This window comes from Maylandia zebra, linkage group LG6 (assembly GCF_041146795.1).
Source record: "Maylandia zebra isolate NMK-2024a linkage group LG6, Mzebra_GT3a, whole genome shotgun sequence".
Taxonomy (NCBI): domain Eukaryota; kingdom Metazoa; phylum Chordata; class Actinopteri; order Cichliformes; family Cichlidae; genus Maylandia; species Maylandia zebra.
The window spans coordinates 42,063,123-42,086,445 of NC_135172.1; the positions used below are offsets into that span (position 1 = coordinate 42,063,123).

Here is a 23,323-nt window from a genome sequence, read left to right on the forward strand (position 1 = left end):
TGCTGTGACTTGAAATCATGAAAACCCAAAGGCAGTCGGGTTGGGTCATTGGTGAAACAAGCAGTGTGAAATATATGTATGTTTTCTGTTCTGTAGGCTTTGATTATATTGTAAATTTACACTTCCAATGATTATTTTGTGATTTTCTTCACTGAACTCAAACAGACTGAGAGGAGTGAGGTTTGCTGCTTCAAAAGGCATCATTTCAAGTGTTTTTGGACAAAATATTTAAAATATCCACATCTGCAAACCAGATGTTCAGATTTAGTTTGAAACAGACTCTTGAAAGTAACAAATAACTTTCTAAACTGGATTTTTTTTTTTATCGTTTACAATAAATACAGCCAGTTTAAGCAGCTAAGATTGGACAAACACACGTGGCTCGTTCGTACACTGTGGATTACGGTCGGCCGCCAAGTGCCCCTTGAATGAGCCCATCCCCCAGGCCTGGCTGCACGGTATCCCCGGTTCAGCTGAGCTTTCCTCACTCCATCATAGGAGTTCTTTGAATCATACATTGGCTAGCCCATCAACCCAGGACCAAACTGAATTGGGAGACCAGCATGCCTCCCAGATGAGGTATTTCAGGAATGTCCAACTAGGACATGACCACAGGGCAGACCGAGGACACGCTGGAGAGATCGCACCTCTCCACTGGCTTGTGAACACCTCGGTGTCCTTCCAGAGGAGCCGGAGAGGAGGAAAGAGGCATGCGCTTGACTGGCTTGACCCAGGTAAGTGTGAGAAAATAAAGTGAGACATGAGATGTTTTTTAACATCCTTTGGAGTATCTGTCATAGATAAAGGAAACAGTGTGATAACCACATACAGAAACATTAACTAAAAGTTTTCCCATATAAAATCTAAACCTTATTTTAGTCCGTAAAACAGCTCAGTCACTCGAGGGTTGAAATAATGCAGTACGTTACATGTGGGAAGGTTTTATTCTGTGTTCAAATGTACATATTTCTAATTCTATGAAAGCCAGATAAACCAGAATGGATGAAATCACATTCGCTGGCAGCGGTGTAAAGACTATGTGCTCATTATTCTTAGTTCTTAAAGTCTGGCACATTTTGCTTGGACTAAATCTAAATAAGGACTCCTCAGCAGAGCTTAGCAAGCATCTAGCATACAGTGCGATGCACATCCAGTATCATCCTGGGCTCCCCCTGCTCCCCCAGACCCTCTTAAATCAGATGTGCACCGAAACATTGTGACATCATCCTTTTTAACTTTCCTCCACCCGTTAAAAGGACGACGAAGATTTCTTCCCCATCTTTCAAATGTGACGTGTCCCAGTTTGAACCCAACCTGAACCCGGCCAGAAGCAAATGAGCCGAAACTACTGCAATTTTAACAACTTCTCGAAAAATATTCCTCGACCTCGTAGCTCCACTTCTCCATTCATCATCCTCAAATGGCCCCCCGAGCGCCCTCGAGCGGGGCTCAGGGCTGGTGAGACTGATGAACACCTCCGGAGTCTTTATGAAGACAGGGATGGAAAAATTCAAATTGACACACTTGGAAAGGTTGCACCGAGACCGGATTGTGGCACATTCTCACAGCAATAAAACCGAAACGAGACACAAAGAGGAAGCGGTTGAGAGGATAAGACAAACCTGCTTCATGCGCTTTATTTCGTCTCGACTTTTGTCATCACTTTCACACTTTCTGTTCTTGTTTCTTGTTTTGTTCATTACTTCGTCCTGATTTCTCACCCTCCTGCTGTCTGATGCCGTCTCTTCCTCTGCTGTCACTTTTTCTTCTTTCATCCTTCTTTGCTTTCTCTTTTTCCAGCCAAACTGCAAACTTGCGCCAGCTTTTGTAATCTTAACACTGAGATTAGGGCGACTACCTAGGCTGAATAAATAAAACGAGCTCCTGAACATTAAAGTAGACCCCATTATGTTCATTCCCTGCTTCTTATTTTTATTCTTGGACTCGCTTGAGTTTGCATTATTCACACTTCATAATAATCCTTTATGTCGCACTGAGATTTGGTTCTCACTGAACTGGACCCCTGTTTTCTTTCCGTCTACATGCGCCAAACAAAAGAAGCGTGCAGCTACCAACAGTACAGCTCTTTAATCTTCAGCCTCTCGTCATGGTCAGACGGATACCTCTGTCTGCTGGGTGTAGTTCAGTAGAAAGAAAACAGTTCCTACATGCAACGAGATTCACGGTTTCTGGACAGCGACGTTGTTTTTTCGGGGGGGAAATTCACAGCACTACAGGACAGAGGAGAATTCAAATTTAGGGGTGAACTCACACTTTAAGGCTAAAAAACTCCCCGAGAAGCAGCAGGGACATAAATATTTACTGATGCCTTCACATGCTTTCCTATATGTGTGTGCACAGGCGGTCAGTGATGCCCCCCCGGAGGCCTCCCAGTAACAGTAACTCGACACGCAGAGTTTCACAACAACAACTGAGAGAGAAAAGCTGAGCTCTGACCCTTCCAGCTTCTTCATCTCACTTTCCCTGGACTTCCTTCTGCACAGAAAACAAGCTGACACTCTGCAGGACACTAACTCGGCTTTCTTCGGTCTGCTTCTCGAGGATTAGTGAGCTTTAAACGCGGCGGTGTTGCACAACTGGAACAGCAGTTTCAAGTCAGACATTTTTATGCAACAGCCTTTGCAAACATATGCTAATGCACTGACGGGACGGGGTAAACAAAAATGGTTTTAACACTGACTCAGGGCACTCCTGTCACATTGCTGTGTTTGTGTTTTACTTTGAAGGTTACGTTTCTCACGTGTCACATGTGTTTTCACTTTCTGCTTTTGTTTCCTTCCCTCCTTTGTGATTGTCTGTCCACCCTCATCAGTTTCACCTGTGTTTGATTTCCTGCGGTTTTAAGAGATAATAAAAAGTCTGCCTGTTTCTCCTGAATAGCATCAGTAAGAAATCGGGATTCCTGGAAGCTGCTTGATTTCTGCTATTATCTTATTGGCTGCAAGCAATTAAAAAATGATGCCGATGTCCTGTTGCCTGACACAGTCGAAATTTTTTCAGCTCTTTAGCTCTTTTTCACGTTTACTGAGCAGAGCATTTAAAATTCACACAGGTTCATAAAGTGCTTTTTGTCTGCAGCAGCGGTCTTGTTTTCAGCCTGATTTATGTGTTTAACTACGGAGCCCTGTGAGGGACTTCTGCGAGATCTCACAAAGGTTTTGAGAGATCTCGCAAAATAGGCCGCATCCTTCACAGGGTGCATCTGAAGGCCGATGACTTCACAGCCAGGCGACGAAGGCTGTCTCAATTTGAAGGCTGCTTCAAATGCATCCTTCATTTCCCCGAATTTGATGGATGGGCCGGGTGTATCCTTTGTGGCCCAACCTATCCAAGAATTCATAGCGCGGCCCAGCCAATTCCAGTTTCCAACATTGGCTGCAGCTAGTTAGTTTTAATATTACTCTTTCTGGGTTACAGAAAGTGTAAACTTCAAATATCTGCTCGGTTTATCAAGACATCACATATTTGCAAAAGTCTTCAGAGACGTCTGTTACCCACCTGCTCGAAGATGACCGGGAGGTCGAGGCCCACTAGAGCCAGAGGGAACACCGCACTCTGGGCACATCGTTCCTCGACCACCTGGTCAGCATTGAGCTGGCGGCCTCGGAAGGATTCGGCCTATTTTGCAAGATCTCGCAAAAGTTCATCTTTAATTTTTTTTCTCCAATGTCCCTTGCGGGGCTCCGTATTTAACCTCTTCACACTTCTTTCACTTGATAGTTTTATCTTCCTTTGTAAATTTAGCCACTCTGCAGTCCTGTCAGTGGGCTGTTTGTGATACGCGTATGACGCCGGCTCATATCTAGATTCTGGGTAGATTTATTGATTTGATAACCTTTGTATTTGGAACTTTCTTCATCTGTGGGCCTGAATGGAAACTCCAACTGTTATCTCTTTAGATAACAGTACATTTACAGCGATGATGTTCATTCTCTTAAAGATATTTACTATCATACCAAAGAGAGACGACACGTCCAGGCATGTGATTTAAAGAAGTCACTTTTTCATCTCCTGACAATATCATGATTTTTCGGCGCTCTCCATCGTTTCTTATTCCACTAATATTCCTCATCACTGTTTAACTTTCAGCTGAGCTCTCCACTCTTTTTTTTCCACACCCACCCACTTTGTCCTCTTCTCTCTCTCCCTCTCTTCGTGTCTTTGTCTCACCTTGAAAGAGTCCCGTCCCTCGAGTGTTGGGTTCAGATTCAATTTTCAGCTTCAGAGAGTGTGAGAGAGAAAAGCATACAAAGAGGGCAAGAGGTCGAGAAGAGAGACAGATCAGGTGAACCAGAGGAAGCAGAACATAAAGCGGAGAGTTTGAGACAAAGGAAGAGACCCAGTTTCCATTTGGGAATAAGGTAAAAAGTGAATATGAAGAGGCGGTGCTAACTCTTCGCCCGATCCTTGGTGTTGGTTTTGAATTTTTAAGAAAATCTGAGATGGTTAAGAAGCTTTTACCTTAGAAAGGTGATACCAAAATACTGTGTTCAGAGCTTGTTCCACTACCTTTACAAGGCTTAAAAATGTCAAACGAGACATTTAGTCTTTGGTAATCCTTCTGCTGCAGATTTTCAGAAACACTGAAGCGTAGTAGCCTGAACATTAGAAGCAGAGCAGTGTGACACGTCTGCAGACTGTGGGCTTGATAGATAAAACCCAAACATATCAAACAACAAGACCCTTTAAACAAACATCTCGTCTCTTGCATGGAGGTTTCACCAGTGCGTGCAAACCCATTGTTTATTTCCTGCCAACTGGTTTGTTGTGCGTGCAGACAGAGTCAGTGTTGATGTTTGCTGCCACTCCCTCTCCCCCCTTCCTCCGCTCTTTGTTGTCACCACCAATCTACCCCCAACCCTCCGTCTCTGGGGAATCCACCCCCGACCCGCCTTCTACTGTGACCCTAACGCCCCGGGGCTTTGTGGGGGTCTGGGAATGTGCCTCCTTCAGCAGGACCAGCTGGAGCGAGAGCAGCAACAAGCTGCAGGGGCAACAAAAAAACACAAGATGCCCTCGAAGTCTGAAAAAAACAGAAGCCGCACAAAGAAAGCGATGACGAGCCGCTCTTTTAAAGCCCAGTAAAATAAGGACATTTACGTCACTCTGTTGAAAACATCTCATAAAAACGTGTTTACTTTATTTCAACAACCACACCCTCATCTCGGTTATGCAGTCAGAGCAGCTCAAATGTGCTGGGTACAAAGATTTTCTGCTAAGTCAGGCCTCTCCTAAACCACATGAACACTAATTAGTGACTAATTTTTAAAAAATGTTTACACACAAGCGTAAAAGACGATTGGCCAACCAATTTACTGGATGGCAATCACTTTGTCCATATTGTGAAACTAGCCCTGGCCATCTTCATCTTGTTTCTTTCTCCTAACAGCAGGGTCACCAGGTCGTCCAGCATCATCCAGCTGCCTCTCCACTCAGCCTCTCGTCCCACAGTCTTGTTCTGCTTCACATGCTACTGTAGTGCACATATGCTGCAGCTATGTTCAGCCTGTTGGTCACTGCTCACACATGCTGTGACATCAACACAATTTATATAAGTGTGCAAACCAACGTGTGCGACAAGTGAAAAGAACACTAGAGGATGAAAGTGGTGAGCATAAACTGTTACAGTTTCCAGCTGCAGTCCAAGTTTGTGAAGCCAGAATCTGCCCAAAGAATGAGAGACTCTCTGGAGAGGCAGCTGGCTGTAGCGGCTCTGCATTTATTTCTCTCAAAATATTTGCATGGGTTTGTCTCCTCGCAAACTCAAAAGAAGAGAAGTCCAAAATCTTCACTGTTTTCATACCAGAGCTGCTGCTGATTGACTGTAAATCTTCATGAAAAGCAGGACAGAAGTATGAAGGCAAATAGAGGATTTTTGGTTCAAATATAAATATAGGGCAGGGATAGCTCAGCAGGTAGGGTGGTTGCCCCATGATCGGAAGGTTGGGGGTTCGACTTCACTGAACGGCTACCCTGAGACACCCCTGAGCAAGGTACCGTCCCTACACACTGCTCCCCGGGTGCTGCATTGGTGGCTTGCCACTGCTTCACTGGGTGAATGGGTTAAATGCAGAGGAGTAATTTCCCTATGGGGACTAACAACAATATACATATCATTATTATTATTTAACATGTAAAAAAAATCCCTTCTGTACCAATTTCACATAAAAAGAACTTCAAGCAGGACAGGAACAGGAAGTTAAGATACTGTCAGATTAAAATCTTTGTGTTTACAGGAAATCGTGTTGTACTCACACAAATGACTGAAAGCATACATGTGTTCAAAGGAGGCTCATTTAAGTCTCGTCCCAAATAGCTCATCAAGGTCATAACGTCACATTTTTGCATATAAGAATAATTACGCTCCCTTTTCCAAAAACTACAAGTGATGAAGTGATTCGAGATGATCCATCAGAGAAGTTAATTAAAGTTAAAGAAAAGGAGCTGGATCGCAAGCAAGGACGAACTGAAAAGCCTCCACGGTCCAAAGGAAGAGCGCACCCACAGAAACGAGACCACCGCCACCACAATGACAACCTTCATGTCTAAGAAGTGCAGAGCAGAAATACCACATCACTGTTAGCAGTGAAGCTCCCAGGGAAGCAGGGCAGCACAGGAACATGAAGGCTTTTCCCTGAATGTCAGCTAAACGGCGTGCTATCAGTGGTGACAGCGCAGCGAGCGTCTGCGGAGCGACGATCCCGCTGCGAGACCTGAGGTGAACAGGAAACACACTCTGCTCCAACCACATCTGACAGTGCTGGGAGAGCTTGCACTGGGAGGGAGATCCTTTCATACGTGACTGTAAAGACAGACCTGTAGTGCATGTATTCTTCCCAGCGGGGTCAAATGTACGCGCCGCTCTCCAAAGGAAGTCTCCATCTGCATGCAGGAGGTGGTCTGCAGGAGGACCTGGCAGCTCAAAGGTGCTGAGGACCTCATCTTCCATTAGGACGGTTTATATTTCCACACTTTGAAAAATAAATATATGGAACAGTTTTGTGCACAAAGCACAGGGAACAACTTCAAAACAAACCTGTGTGAATTCGCCTTTGTGCCATCTGAAATGTGATGTGCTTTTGCACCAGCCAGTCTCCAAGCCAGTCACATCAGGTGATGACTCAGCTACCTTCTACTGATCTAACTGGCAAATCTCACACAGGGGGAAGCATTTAAAGTATTTAAAGGCAACAGCTCAGCTTCTGAGAGTCTGCATTCAGGTCACTTCCCTGTGGTACATGAACAGTTCTCCCTACAGGTCCTCATCTATCTGCAAGCCACTTTGCAGCCCACCTCCACCCCAACTCCTCTATTTCATACTTCATCAGTATCGTATCTGTTGCTCTGTGCCTGCTTTTTACATCTCTGTCCCATAAGGCCACCAGATTTAAGGAGAAAGCAAAATATCTGAGATGAAAAACATAAGAGCATTCTGGGGTTTAACAAACGTAGAACTGAAAACTAAGTGGGAATTATAAAAATGAAATTGGGTGGTTGTTACATTTACAAAAGATGGTAAAGATAAGAGGATGGATGGAGTGGAAGTTATTATAAATCCATTAACATTTTATGTTAACCAGACTCTAGACTTTGTTGAACACTCCAAAAAAACATAACTCTTTAAAAAATCATGGAAAGGATTTCCACATGGCTTTCTATTACAATTAAGCATTTTTGTCGCACTAACGTAATTTGCATGGGTTGGATCAACTCAATTAAATTAAGTTGGACTCAACTGTAGTAAAACAGTTGATTCATCATTAATTAATCAAGTTAGTCCAACTCAAGCACATTAAGTTGGAATAACAGAATTGCATAATGCTAAAATAAAGCAATTTAATTATGTGGGAATTCTTTCCATGATTTTTTTATGTTCATTCAAAAAGTTATTTTTTTGAGTGTTCTTTATGTACATTATAACCTCAGACTTATCAGAACCTGCGCCTCAGCTTCTACTTCTCTAAACGCTTTCTCCCTTCCGTGCATGTCAAAACCACAATGAGCGTGCTCGCATCTGTTTGGGAAAATCCAAGATCTCTGGAAAAACGATGTGAGCGTGAGAGAAAGAACGAAAGAATACGCACTGCCCAATTATCTCACTCCTTCTGCACCGAAAACACACTCATACACTTCTCTCTCTCCCACGTCGGACAGAAAGACCCCTGGGATTTTTTTTTTTTTTTTTGCCTATCGATGAAACTAAACACTCGGGCAGCAGAAATGGAAGAGCAGAGGGAGCAACAGAGGAGGACGGCTGGAGTGAACTCTGCTCATTAAGCCTTGAAATTCTCCATTCTGTCCACAAAGTCGAGGTCCCTCTGTTTCTTTTCTCCGTCGGAGGAGGATGCAGCTGCTGGGAAAGTGTGTGTGCATGTGTGTATGTTTAGTGTCAGTGGATAAGGGTTTAAGTATGCAGTGAACTCAGAGCTGTGATGGTCATTCACAGCTGCTCCAAAACATCATACTGCTGGATCTCAAGCACACACACACACACACACACACACACACACACACACACACACACACACACACACACACACACACACACACACACACACACACACTAACATTTGTTCTGTATCACAGAAATATTTAAAGACAAAAACTTGTTGGCCTTCTTTTTTATTTGTTATTTTTCAAAGATTTCATGTTATGTTTTGGGCGCTTTCTTATCTTACTGTTTTAAAGAGCTTTCTGTTTGCTAAAAATGCATTTCTACAATGTTTTGAGTTTTCTTTTTAAAACTTGAAAGTATCAAATCAAAGCTGTGGTAATATAAAGCCCCTTAGTACCAAAAACTAGACCGCCTGCTGCTTTTGCAAGCCACTTTGAATTTTCTCCACTCAAAAAAAACTTAACCGTGACCCTTTTCCGAACCTAACCATTTATTTTTAATGATGACGTCATGTAATAAACACGAAACAAACACCTGCAGTTTCTGGTGTAAGTGACCGAATCATTTAGTCCATCAACACTGAAATGAATCAGTACAAGTCAAAAAGTACATGTAAAAATTACGCTCAGGAAACTGCATCAGTAGATTAGCGGTCGTGGCTAGGTCATGAACTGTGATGAAACTGCATTGACGTTCAGTTTGTTGTAGTTTGACTGTTTTTGTGACTTTGGTGTTTAACACGTTGTTTCTGAATTAAACTGTATTAACAGCTCTGCTAGGGCGTCAGGAGGTGTTAAAAACACTCTAGATATACGTGCAAATACTCAAACTACCACTTCCGTGGTCTCCCATCTCCTGTCCCTTCATGTGCTTCAGTGCAGTTTAGCTCACTTGGCTTTCTGTTTGCTGTTTATATCCGTCTGACTCTCTCCTACTCTCTGTTTGAATATTCATTGCTCTTTTAAGTTCGATAAACAAGCGTCTTCTGTTGTTAAATCTTGTTTCCATCAATTGCGTCTTATTAGCAAGGCCAGACCTTATGTTCCACATCGGGACCTTGGAAAGCTTATCCACGCCTTTGTGACATCCAGGTTGGATTATTGCAACTCACTTTACTTCGGTCTTAACTCTACTCTCTTCCATAGACTCCAAATTGTTCAGAATGCAGCTGCTCGTCTCCTTACTGGTAGTGGACGGCGTGTCTCTATCACCCGTGTCCTTGCTGATCTGCGTTGGCTTCCCGTTAAGTACTGCATCCGATTCAAAATCCTGCTGCTCACCTTCTGAATTATTAACAATATAGCACCAAGCTACCTCATTGAGCTACTTAGATCATACCCCCCTACTAGAGCATTAAGATCATCTTCCCAGTCACTCCTGGTACTGCCAAGATCTCGGCTGAAGACTAGAGGTGACCGCGCGTTTGCCTTGTCTGCACCCGATTTATGGAATAACCTCCCCATTGCTATACGTGAGTCTGATTCCATTCAATCCTTCAAATCGCGGTTAAAAACCCACTTATTTAGCCTCACCTTTTCTACCAGTTAATGCTTGCTTGATAGTTAGCTTAACGCTTATTCTTATCTTCGGCTTTTAATTCATTTTTAATTTTTTGACTGTTTGATCCTCTACACTTAGCCTTCTTTTATGCTTTTATATGCAATTCTTTTCCCTTCGTGTGTTTTAATGCCATTCAACCTGCTAGCACGTTTTGGTACCTTGCCATAGCCCTCATCCTTCCCTGTTACTTCATCTTACCCTCTTGCATGTTAAGCACTTTGGTACACCACTGGTTTTTAAATGTGCTATATAAATAAAGTTTGTTGTTGTTGTTGTTCAATGCAACAAAATTCACAGTGAAACTGGTCTCATGTACGTTTTTCTGTTTCTGTTGTCAGATAAGAGAACGTCTGAAACATCTCAAACGCAGCCCACAAACATCAGGAAAAACCAAACAAACTCAAGCCATTCACCAAACTGGTGGTTCTTATTGCTGAAACCCAGACTGTGTGACTGAACTGTTCTCTAACAAACTCTGCATTCTCAAATGTTCTGGGCTGGATTAAAGTTTGCAGAGGGCTGGATCTCGAGCCTTCAGCCAGCCTTTTAAACGTGAAGTCAGATCCTATGAGAGATCACAGATGGTGTCTTTCGATTTCCTCACATCGCATATTTCAGCCCTGTTGACCCAAATAAATGTGGTGCAAACATCTGGAGGATTGTCCAGCAGAATCCCAGATTGACTGCATTCTCTAGCAGGATTTTCCTGGATAACACTGCCTTTGGAGACGTCTCAGGGTATATAAGAATGGTCCCAGTCGTCATACGCTGAGCAAACGGATGTATATTTTTATGAATTATATTACAGGTGCATTATAGTCTTCACATGTTGAGTTCTTGGAACTAAATAATACTTATTCTTTATGAGTCAAACAACTTGTCAAGCTCTAAAAATACTTCTAATTTTCCAAACACCCCTGATTAGTAGGCTGCCACCATCACACCAGGAACAGCAAATTTAAGACATTAAAAATTAAGTTATTAATGACTTTGCTGAGACTTTTAGAGCTACCCTGAGAGCTGTAATAGAGCCACTGGTAAGCCTTTCCTGGACCCTGGGCTACATGTTTGACACCACTGTCTTATACCTCTGTCTAAGCTTATACAGTGATGTGTTTAGGGGTAAACAGTGACTTAAGGAAAAAGCTTTAACCATGATTAGTAGAGGCCAAAATCCAGATGCTAAAGAAGTACACTGTGCACTAACAGAATTCCTGAGGTTGGGCAAGAGGTGTCTTTGCAGGAAACCCTTAGACACCCCTCGAATTGGTGGGTGTGTTGCCAGGTTCCTTCTACAGAAATTATATTTGTGTGTCTAGACTGTATTAACTCTGTGACATTAGACGAACACGTGTACGCCAATTACACGAACAATGTTTGAAAGTTATGTAAGTGAGAGAAACAGGAAAACAGAGACTTTAAAATAAACATGAAACCAGAAAACTGGGAGTGTGGAACATCTGTATTACAGATGTGTCAGCAGTTTCCACATCTGTGAGCCTGCTAGGGCCCACTTGGGTCTGAGTGATGTACATTTTAGGGACTCCGTGCTTGCTGCAGTCTTGTTCTGAACGACAGGTGTCACTACTCAGAGAAAAACTCAGGCTTTTTGATTCAGCGCTGGATGCGAAGGAACTAAATACGATGAAACAGGGACAAAGCAATAGCGGAGTTCTTTTCAAAGTTTTCTCCTAAAAGTCTCCAAATTGATGTACCACAGTACTGTGGTGGATGTGGCTCAGGCATGAGAGAGAATGACAAGGGTTCAGTCTCTGGCTACTACAGCCTGCATGCTGAAGCAACCCTGTACAAGACAGAGAACACCTGCAAGTGTCACTAGTTTATTGTCCACAAACCACCACCTGAGAAGTGAAACGCTGGCCTGTCGACAGTCCTCCTGTGCATTTCCAGCTACTTTATCGCTGTGGCTTTCAAATGTATCTTCGCAAACTGGATGTGAAGCAATGCACAAAGAAGTGGAAAAAGTAGAAGGACAAATACGTTTGACTGTAAAAATGAAACAAAGAACGGGCACCCAGCCACCTGGACACAAGGTAACTAACGCACAACACACTAGGAAAAATACCGACAACGACGTCACCAACTTACGTACAAAGATTCACAGCAGAAGTCTGAAACAGGCCTGAGACGAGCTGCGTGTGTATGTGCTTGTGTGGTTGGGCGAATGAGGCTTGTAGTAAAAAGTAAAATATAAGTACTATTCCATTTTTATATATTCATAAATAGTACACTTGACCTTAGTCTGTCCACGCAGCGCATTACAAAAATAAAGAGGTGTAAAACGAAACTACACCGAAGCTGTAAATTCACAATCATGCTGCTGTTCTCGACACTTCATTTGACGCTGATCTCCACTGGACCCCCCCTTCCTCATTACGGGTCCCCCAATAATAGAAATCCTGTAAGCACCCCTGGCCATAACAGGACTGTTACTCTGCTTCAGTGCAGCAAGTTTATGTCCCCGAACCTGCAAATAAACCCCGACATGACAGCTCTGCAGCGTGCACCATTTGCCCCATCGTCCCAGCTTACCTGTGTCCTGTCTGAACTGGTGCATGGACTGGAGATCTATGATGTAGGGCGAGAGCCGGCTGTCCACCTGGCCGAGCACCACGCTCCCTCCGCGGGGGTCGCTGCTCCGGATGGCCGCCTCTATCTGGTGGGAGACGGCGGGGCTGTAGGGCCGCCACCGGCCGTGTTCGTTCAGCCATTCCCACACCACCACGGCAGAGGCCAGGAGCATGTTGTTACTGTTGGCCCTGGAGGGGAGAAGCACAGATGAAACGACAAGAAAACAGTGAGAAGCAGCAGCGCCGTGGAGGTAAAACAGGAGGAGGCTGTTAGCCCAAATAAAGGCAAGCAGAGGCCAAAAGCGCAGCGAACGGGCTGAAATTCTCCGCTATAATCCCTCCGTTTCAGCCACGATCGCTCCCTGTCTGTGCGAGCCAGTGTCGTGATAAATAACAAAGGCCCGATCGCTGAAACGAAGCCAGGCTGGGGGACTTACATGGAGCCGAGGCTGAGCTAACGCCGGGAGAAGGCGGCGCATTCTTCCACGAAGATCCGAGCTCCGCGCATGGCCGCGGGGAGAAGGAAATCACGGCCCCAGCTCAGCCTGCCTTTGTTAGACCACCGACACGCTGCGCTAAAACACACTGACACACACGCAGAGCTCGGCGGCCTGGTGCTGAGGTTCCTGTGCGCTGGGGTAACTCCAGTCTCGGCCTCGGTGCCGCGTAAAAATAAAAAAATAATAAAGCCGCTGATTCCTTTTGCTGGGTGTAGACAGCAACAGCTAGTGTGTGTGTTTGTGGGTGTGTGTGTGCCTTCCTTCTGTAGTTTGGGGCGTTGCAAACTGAAACGTTGAGAAAGTAGTAGCTTCCAACAGCGCAACCTCAGAAAGAACAACTCCCAGACCCTGAACAGGTTCGACCGGTCCCTGATTGTCATTCAAAAACAAATAAACATCTGTTTATGAAGTCAGTGACAGGAAAAGTTGTATATGCACACCAATGATTTGCTCCCCACCCACTCACTAAACTTTAGCAGACACAGAGCTTTATGCGGGGACAGCTTTGTTGACTTTGGACATAAATGTGGATGAGAAGAATGAAACATCTAATAACTTGGTTATAAGCAATGGTTACAAACTAAACACACAGAGGTGTGAGGGCCAGAAGCAGCCCACAGAGGGTCTAATGCAGAACACTGCGTGGCTCCGTAAAGTGTGACGACTGCAGCGAAGTCTAGGAAAAAACGTTCTGCTGTGCTGTTCCTGGAGTGGTGATGTTGGAGACTGGCCCCATCCGGGACACTTGACGGTCTAATGTGACGTATTCCAGGTCACTTAGGCTAAACCTGTGCGTTATTTAAGGCGGTTAAAGTATCTCTCCATGTTCACTGTAGTAAAAACAATTCAGTTCAGTCATGTTACTGAATAACTAGAGATGTTTAAAGAATTATTCGTGGTTTGTTTCTATTTGGGACCCCCCCCCCCCCCCCCCAAAAAAAAAAAAGAAAAGAAAAGAACCACTAGCAGTGGAGAGTCTGCTTCCATAACTCAATTTTAAATGCTGGTTGACACTATGTCACTATGACACTATTAGCGACACTATGTTCATCTTAAATGGAAATTATCCAGATTATTAATGTCAACAAAATCTGAACCTGAGACCAGAGTCTGGTAATGTCACCATTGTGAATTTTGTGCATTTTGTTTATGACAAGAATTAACCAAAAATATCACAAATCTTCACCCACCCACCACAGTCTCGTGGCAGTGAAATAATCGTGACCTCTGTTGTTCATGTGTTCATTCATTGAGCAGATTCGTGCGTAGCTACAGAAAATAAACATTTTCGACTGTAAAGCGAGGCACGCCCCTATTGGACAGGATAGAGGAGATGCTGTTGTATTACATAGATTTGGTCACGTCAAATATGACAGTTCTAGTCCTTCACGTGACACTGCATTTGATTATTAGTGAAATAACAATAAAGGGTAGACACTGAGGAGAAAAAGACGGGGGGAGGCAGGTTGCGTGCGCGCACCTGTGCGTATTTGGCGTGCGCTGCAGCGAGAGCCAAACAGACTAAAGCGAGGATGAAGTGTTGATTCTGAGATTCTTTCAGCTGATTCCTGCTTCCCATGAGACTTCTGCTACAGTCGGCCATTCACGGCTGTATAAAGTGACCCCCAGGGCACCGGGAAATGACCGCTGGACAGTCTTCAACGCGCACGAGTGCGCACGCCAAAGATGCAGACACATGCAGACAAATGCACACATGCAGCTTCTGACTCTCCCTGTATGTTCTCTCGCTCAGACAGGCCACCTGTACCTGCACCTTGATTAGTAGATCAAATAGAAAAAAAAGGAAAAGGAGAGGCGGAGGAGAGATGGAGAGAATCCAAACGCCGATCCAGTTTTTTTGGTAGCTAATGCTTGAAATTCTGAAATAATTTTGAAATCTGGAGGAATGTCCACTCAGACGGACACATTTCACCAGCAGCAGGGGAGGGGGTCCAAAATAAAATAAAAAATCATATAAACAAGAAAACAAGTCCAGCAATAGACGAAACAGCTTTAACAATGTCGCCACGGCTCGATACTAAACCCACAATCACTTCATTTTCAGCAGCCTGCAAATAAATTCACAAACGCGATTTCTCATTCCTGCTTTTAAAAAGCATATTCTCAGTAATACTAGCTCTTCTTGTATCGCAAAGAAAAATCTAAAGGTTTGTGAGGGCAGGTCTGCCTGAAATACTCACTTTTCTACAGCTTTAATCTACGCACAAATGTTAGTACTTGTATAAAACACTCACCTGTTGATACGATCTTCTGCGTCCACACACTCCAAGACTTTCGGAACAAAATCCCGGTTCTTCATGAATGAAAATCTATCCTTTCGGCTCAACCATGGCTCCTTTCTTTCTCCCTCTCTCTACCCAACAAAGGAAAAACACTCTTCGCTTTCTTCTCTTATTTATAAATCTGAAAAATACACTATCCAAAAAGTCAGGAAGTAGAATCCATCTAAAGGGTTAAAAGTGGGAAAATGGTGCCTCCATTATGTGATGAAATTAATCTGGCACGTATCCCTTCGCCTCCATCTTCACTAACACACTGTGGTGAAAAACTATGAGGCTCCAGAGGGGACCCCACCAGCTCCTGCCCCCTCACTCCATGCCCAGAAACGCACCAGTGTGGACGCAAAGAAAGAGAACACATACAGCTTCAGTTTACTGACCTGCTTACTTTTTGTAACACGCGCACAGGTGGAATATGATTTCAAATGTAAAATTAAACCCTTTTCTATGTGTTGGGAATTCACTGAAATTTTTTTTAAAAGAAAGGAGTTTAGGAAAGTGGTTATCTTTGTGTGGGTGGTCGCACACTGCCGTCTAGTGGAGGACATGGAATGACATCTAGATTGTTTTATTTAAACTGAAAACATTTAAATTGAAATCACAGAATAACGAAAACTCAGTTGCACGTTTATCAACTTTTAGAAGCCGATTAGACGTTTTTAAAGTCTTAAGTCATTTCTCTTCATCTCTACGTCTCTACTTTTTCATATGTATGTTTCAATTAGCTTCCACTGATGACGTGTGTAACCAGGATTCAAAAATGTCTGTTTTACTTAATAATTATGTCGTAAAACATAATGGCGCTTTGGTTCTACAGATATACTCCTGCAAAGTCCGTTGTACTAACTTGACTCTAACTATTTTGGTAATACTGGCGGCTCTCGCTTTCGTCCCAGGCTCCATAGCTCAGGGGTTAGAGCACTGGTCTTGTAAACCAGGGGTCGCGAGTTCAAATCTCGCTGGGGCCTGTGAATCCTTTTCTGTTTTCATTCTTAGTTTAGTGTCTTGGACACTTCTAGACGACCCAGCAAGGTTCCCTAGAATTTAGCGTTTTCTTTCATCTCATTAAAAGTTAAGACCCAGAAAACCAAAATAAATTATTACAAAACAAAATTCCTACCTTGGTCCTATGGAGGACCACAAGAGCCACGCGCATCAAAATAAAGAATTCTGTGCTTATATAATGAATTGTAGAAGAAGTTCTTCGTCATTCGTTCATTCTTGTTAATGTAATGTAGCCTGATTCTCTGTTTACAAATCAGGTAGTGTAAAAATTACAATCAGAGAAGGTTGTTGTTGTGGTATTTCTGCGTCTGTATAAATGTATTTGCTGCATTTTGTAGCTGCATACAGTTTAGTAAAGGTAGCAGTTTGTAACAGGGAGCTAGCCAGCTACTCCCCGGTATTTTCAAACGCTTCAGAGCTAATAGACTATGTGCACCTTAGCATAAAACAAGAAGTTAGCATTTTCTCGTGCACAGGGTCTATTGTAAAGGCTATAAACACTGTAAACGACTCTGTGCCATTAACGTAGATCCGGACCAGTTTAAAACAAACAAACAAACAATATAATTATATGGCACGTGTCTCGTCATATACAGCATTTATGTGAATTCGTCCAGAGCCCGGATAGCTCAGTCGGTAGAGCATCAGACTTTTAATCTGAGGGTCCAGGGTTCAAGTCCCTGTTCGGGCGTCAGAGTTTTTGCTTCTTCACCGTTTTTCGGTCTGTGGCGTGTGTTTATAATAATAATGTATTCTTTATTGATCACCGTGGGGAAATTCCTCTCTGCGTTTAACCCATTCACTCTGTGAAGCAGTATGGCATCCAGCCACTCCCACCCCAGCTTTACACTTGTTAGCTTAACTTAAAAAACTTTAAATTTAAAACTTTGAAATTTTTGTATTTATTTCTTATACACTTCAGTTTATTTCTAAGAAAACCAACGACCTCCAGTATCTGCCTGTTGCCTTATCTTGGTGTCTCCAGATGTATTGAAGTTCATAGCTTTGTAAGATATGTGGGGAACTAAATAACTGAGCAACATGGATAATAACATACACAAAGACTTAACTTTTTGTTTTGCATTTATAAGCAAAATAGCAACAAATCATTTTAACTACTTGAAGGAAAAAATACAGTGCATTTAGCAACCCAACATAAGAATGCCATAAATAAGAAGTGGAAGAAAAACAAAGAATCTACACTTTATACACAAAATAAAAACCCAGACATACACACACAGGTTGTATATATACAAATGCAACATTAATACATTGAATCCATGTAATAGTGGGCATAAACTATCAGCTGTGAAAGTGTAGTTGGTGTCGGAGTTGAAGTATTACTACTATTTGTCATATATTTACGGGTGATGTCAGGATCTGGTCCGGATGGCGGTCTTCTTCTTCTTCTCCTTCGCCCGAGCTTTCCAGTGGGTGACACAAACAGCCAGTACCATAATCATGAGGATGAAACCCGTGATCATGCAGTACCAGTGATTAAAAAGAAACCGAGATAAACCTGAAACTGATGACAAACAGACAAAATAAAGCCGAGGGTGAAACATGTTCTGAGACATGAAGTCCTGCATCACCTCTGACTGGTTTTCTTTTTTTCAGTGCGAACAAGTTTAACTCCACATTTATTCCCGGAGACTTCTTAACATAAAAATGTGATTTACACAACATTAGAAAGAAATGCAGCTGTAAATCAAAGAAGTTCATCAGGTTAATGCTTTATCTCTTACTTGGGTGTAGTCTGACACTCCATGGGTCGTGTCATTAGTAAGAAGGCCGTAACACTGACGTCAGTACAGTAAAAAGTGAAATTTTCAGAAGCCAGTGAGTGGGATGAATTGGACCCTTTCCCAGACCAGTTCTGTCTACCAGGCCATGTCTGACACCCCCGTTTTAGACCACACTTCACTCGACATCTTTCTAAAAAACCTGTTCATGAATCCGTCTCGTTCAGGCTGGAGTCCGAGCAAACGTTTAGAAGTTGCATAATTTCTCGATGTCCAGCCCGGTTTGTAAAATAGCTCCTGAATTAAATTTGTGTTTACATCAAGTACATAACCTCACCTTCTGTCCTGCTTGGACTTTGCAGGGGAAGTTTGTGTGGAAGAACTGACTCTGAGCTAAAGAAAAATTTCACAGTGAAATATCACCTAAAGGTTACTCTTACCCTGAAGCTTGGTTCCTTCCCCAATTTTTAAGTCTGAGTTTACGTAGGAAATACAGTAGTACAGCCCCAGGTCTCTGTCCTCGATACTGGAGATCATCAGTGCCAGAGAGCGGTTCACCAAAGTCACTGTATAACGACTGTTGAGCTGAAACCCTAAAAAAAGAGTAACTGGTAGTTACTGGTCACCTGCTTCACAAAGTGAAATCACAGCCTTACACTCTCTGCATGTTTCCAACATTTTTAAGTGAGATGATCGGTCACCTTGGATGGGTCGTCCCTCTTTGAGGCTGGCAGACAAGATCATGGTGGGAGGTTTATCTGGGTGATGCTTAAGCCACGTTGTGTCATAAAGATAGGAGAGGTTACAGCCCACGCTGGCTGTTGAACCCAGCTGGACGTGTTGGACCTCAGCAGCAGGAACAAGCAGCATCCAGAACCCAGATGTGATCAGTTCTGAAGGGGATCAGAGGGACACCAACTTTTAACGAGCCACACAGAGAGATCTCTCTCTGCAGTGTCCTTAAAATTCAGTTTTACTCAAGCAGTGGGAAAATGTTGAAAAACTGCAGCTCGTCTAAAGTCCACCTGAACCTTTCTCAGACTCTGAGTGAGTCCCCAGTGTCTCCTATATATATATAAATCACAGCACAAATAACAGGTTTACAACCTGGTGGAAAAATCTGCACCTGCAGCCAGCACACAGCTAGTTTATGCTGTTAGTGCCTGGGTCACTTTGAATTATCTGACAAATAACACGGCAGCTAATTGGCTTGTATGTGCATCCATACAGTTTATGAATGCAATCACATCTGTCTCCAAACAAACAAACATGATGGTGACAAAAATGCTAACTTGGCTTAAAAACGAATTCCAAACCAGCGGGTGACATCACTGCGGCTGTTTATCTGTCATACACAATCTATGACTATACACTCAAGGCTGCTGGCACAGAAACCATCTAACAGAAAAATATTTCCATTTGAAATGATTATCTTACTCAGTGGATGGAAACCACAGATTCACAGAACTGGACCACACTGCGGCTCATTTTCCTTTATTTTCTGAAGAAGTGTTTCAAAAATATTTCTCTGTATCCACAGTTATGTAAAAGTGTTGCTCATTTCACATTTATTTACAGTCTGTTCATCCAAAAAAGAACTCATTGGCTCTGATGGGAAGCACTCAGCAGATTCGTTTTCAGAAAGAGTTTTTTTTCCATTCAAAATGGTTAAAAAGAATATTTTTGCTGTTTAATCAATACATAACACCTTAATGCTTTTTAAGCATTCAGTCTTCAAAGTGTATTCAGGTGCATTGAGTTTTATGCAGTTAGTGTGTAATCAGAGTCTACTCGGAGCAAATTCATTTGACTGGACAGAGACTGGAAAGGTTTTCTTGGCAGTAGTTGTAGCCTCCAGGTTTCCTGGATTTCCACTTCTGGATTTGCATCTTTTATCCTATACTCCCAGCAGACCCACAGCCAGTTTGGAGGAGAAGCACCTATGAACTACCATCTTCACAGAAGAGCATCAGAATTCAATTAAAAGCGAGGAAAGGGGTTTTAAGATCATTAAGATGATTAATGTTGTAGATTTAAAATGTTATGCAGATGACGCTCAATTCTCTCTTTGAGACGTATATCCTATGAATCAGCTGGAGGAGGTCATGTTATTTTTGTGACTTGAGTGGAACATATCTGTGAGTTCTTGTATCCTGAGTCGGAGCTTGCTGATGTGTAATCGTGGGTGCTGTTTTCTGTTACGAGCAGCAGTGCAGTCTGACTCCTGAGTACTTCCTGATGACCCCAAGTTCTTTGATTCAATGAAAATATTTGAACTTTTCTCCTCATGAGCATTTCTGTAGTTTACTTTTTTTTGCTTTTTAACATTTAAAATATTCAAAAAACAACAATGAAACGTCCTGCTCCCATCACCACAGTTAGTACAACCACATCGAGTGTATGTCATGCCATCATGACTCCCTCTCTCATATCTGTTTGTTCATCTGACACAACTTTAACCTGCTGGAAGGTGAAATTTCCATCAGTATCATTGAAATTTGCCTCCTTCCTAAAGCAGACTTTTGATACCCCACAAAGCATTTTTCTTACTCACCAGTAAGAATCGATGTAATCCAGTGAGACCTCATCTTGTATCTATTTTCGTGTCCCTGAAGGTGATGATGTTAGGGTCTAACAGACCACTTCCTTTTCAGCTGCCAAGCCGCTGTTTCCACTGAAAGCCTGCTTCTGTATTCTCTTACTTTTAACTGCTTTCACTTCTGCTGTGAGGTGAATTTTCCACAGTAGTTTGATGCGAGTCTTACAATCATCCCATTGTAAGACTTGCATGGAGATCCGGGGACAGCCGGAAACATGACCTTGACATTAATGGCTAACTTGGCATTTAAGTTCTGCTTAACCTGTTAATGGTTATAAACTATTAAAAAAAATATTAGTATTTTGTTGCTCTGTAACGTATTTGGAACTAAATTATTGTAATAAAATGTTACTACACAAGTAAAAACTGCAATATTCTACTTTGATTCTGCATGTTTACATCCTAAGATATACACATATTCTCATGTAATCATCAGTTTTTTGTGTACATTTCATAGTCTGTGAATATCTCATGTTCATTCCTATTGCTTTTGCCTTTATAGTCATACATGTATTTGTTATTTTTGTGTACTTATGTAGGCATGAGTACATGTATCTGTATGTATATATTTACTTAGACTTTATACTTTTTATACGTCACTACATTTATCTGTTAATTAAATGTTGTGCACCACGTGAGGGAGTATAACTGTATGTTTTGTTGTGCATAATGACAATAAAGAATTGTGAATCTTGAACTAAAGACTGGAGTTTGAGCATGAGAAGCAGGCTGACATAAAGGGAAGTTAAAACCACAGAAATGGCAGAAATTCTAAGAACATGAACCCCGAGTACACAACAGCAAAACAACTGTCACCTCTGTGAGAGGACCTGAGGTGGAAAATATCATAAAGCAAACATTAACCAAAGGATCAGCGATCAGCTTGTTTTTAAAAACATTACAGGGGAGCATGTGGTCGAGCAGCGCGGTGGCGGGGGTGTCTCTTTCACAGGTCTGATATGACAGTCAGACCTTTGTTAGGTTGGATTTGGATTTTCCCGATCGTATGGGGAAGTGGGTCATATGGGGATTTTTCTTTTAGTTGGTGCAGGTTTATTTTGCCTGTTATGGGTCACACATGATAGTACAGGAAATAACAGATGGTCTCAAGTTAACAGAAGACATTTAGATGTGACTTTGGCCTCACACTGATGACCCAGTTTGATTAACTTTAAAATGTAAAGATGTAGCTGAACTGATTTTTTTTGCATTAAATAAGAAACATAGGAGGGCCCTTTGAGTCAGATTTTAACTGTTTGTCGGATCAATCTGTCACCAAAACGTCCTTCTATAACCAGACAACTGTTGCTAAACTCTGAGCAAGAAAGGAATATGTGCTTCTGGATCTAGCAGGACTCGACCGTGAACCCATCAGGTCCTCTGAGTCAGGACGAAAACCTTTGGAGAGAAAATGTTTACCATGTATCTCTGCAGATGTGAGAGCAGCTGGAAGTGATTCAGTCTTCAAACATAAAACTGCGTCATCCCAACTTTTGACTGAGTTTTGACTTGAAAAACATTATTTACCTTATTTCTTATTTACTTTCTCCAATGAAACAAATATTTTGGTTTCACTGTTTGTTTGTTTTTTACATTTTTTGTGTCTCTCATTGCAACTTACTGATCATATAAGTTTTATGATGGATCTTACTTTTAAAAAATGTATTTTAATTCTAGATTTTTCGTTTTTTTCTTCTTAAATCTATTTTCTTGTGATCTAAGTTCAGTAGCCCACAATCAGACCCTGCAGAGGAAGTGAACAACCACAGTCTTTCCAGGTAACCTAAAAATGCTACCACGGTCTGCGATTGCAATTATTTTAGGTGCTCATCCTGTGGTGTGTCTCACTGATCTGCACCACCTGTTTTAAAGGTGCTGTATGAATAAAGAGTGATTGACTGAAGATTTACAGTAAACATAACAGAAACGGGGAAACAAGACAAACAGGGAGGAACAGGCAGGGAAATGCCATGAGACTAAAATATGAGAGGATTCAAAAAATGGGAACCAGAACCTTAACCTTACAAAAATGAAAACTTGGCGTCAGTAGTGCTTTGATATTGAAGCCTCACACGAATAGATTCACAATGAAAACAAAACAGGAACCCCAAATCTAAAATAACAAAAGCCCACGATGATTACTCGCCACCTCCCTGCACCCATATGTCATTTGCTTGCTAATTAATTTAATTTGACTAAAAAAATTAAAAGTAAGTTCAAAATGTCAGTGTTCAGATGATCCTGGTCCGTTACTTCTTCCAAAACAAACACAGCTTGATTAATACTAGGAAACACGTTAACGGATTTTGCCCACACTACACCCAAGCTGGAAAATTGCATTTCACCACAAGGTCACAAGTTTGACACTGCTACTGAAATGACTGATAAATGACCAACAACTGGGTAAAACTGGATGAAGGTGATTCTCAGGTAACTTCTTTCCCCATTTTTGACAGTTGTTTGTGATCCTCTCAGGAAACCTGTGGCTCAGAAACAAATGGGTCACTTTGTGGAAACCCAAATGATGACAGACAAAACTGCAGCTGAACAATAAATACATGAGGACGAAGAGAAGAAACAGACATTTCAAACTCACATGCTAAATGTACT

General features: G+C 42.3%; 1 protein-coding gene, 2 non-coding genes and 1 gene segment (V, D, J or C); 2 read left to right on the plus strand and 2 right to left on the minus strand.

Annotated features, from left to right (window-relative positions):
- The window catches only part of LOC101478894 (E3 ubiquitin-protein ligase DTX4), a 39,453-nt gene extending 23,814 nt beyond the window's left edge, over nt 1-15,639 (minus strand). Inside the window, exons 1-2 of one of the 2 annotated variants that reach the window (XM_004538703.3) lie at nt 15,323-15,639; nt 12,530-12,756 (exon numbers count right to left, since the gene is read on the minus strand). In XM_004538703.3, coding sequence (XP_004538760.1) covers nt 12,530-12,756; nt 15,323-15,387 — 292 coding nt within the window. In that variant the 5' untranslated portion in view covers nt 15,388-15,639. Of the gene's footprint in view, nt 1-12,529; nt 12,757-13,004; nt 13,358-15,322 lie in introns of those variants that run through there. The other variant, XM_004538704.5, reaches the window with a different exon arrangement.
- Nucleotides 15,640-16,262: 623 nt separating this feature from the next.
- On the plus strand, nt 16,263-16,335 carry trnat-ugu (transfer RNA threonine (anticodon UGU)). Its single transcript has one exon. It is a non-coding gene; the product is annotated as a tRNA-Thr (tRNA).
- A 655-nt stretch (nt 16,336-16,990) lies between these two features.
- On the plus strand, nt 16,991-17,063 carry trnak-uuu (transfer RNA lysine (anticodon UUU)). The gene has a single exon. It is a non-coding gene; the product is annotated as a tRNA-Lys (tRNA).
- A 395-nt stretch (nt 17,064-17,458) lies between these two features.
- On the minus strand, nt 17,459-20,850 carry LOC101478614 (Ig kappa chain V-V region J606-like). The segment is given in 4 exon segments: nt 17,459-17,897; nt 18,555-18,707; nt 18,816-19,007; nt 20,669-20,850. Coding segments are annotated over 4 exon segments (531 nt in total).
- Nucleotides 20,851-23,323: the final 2,473 nt, after the last annotated feature.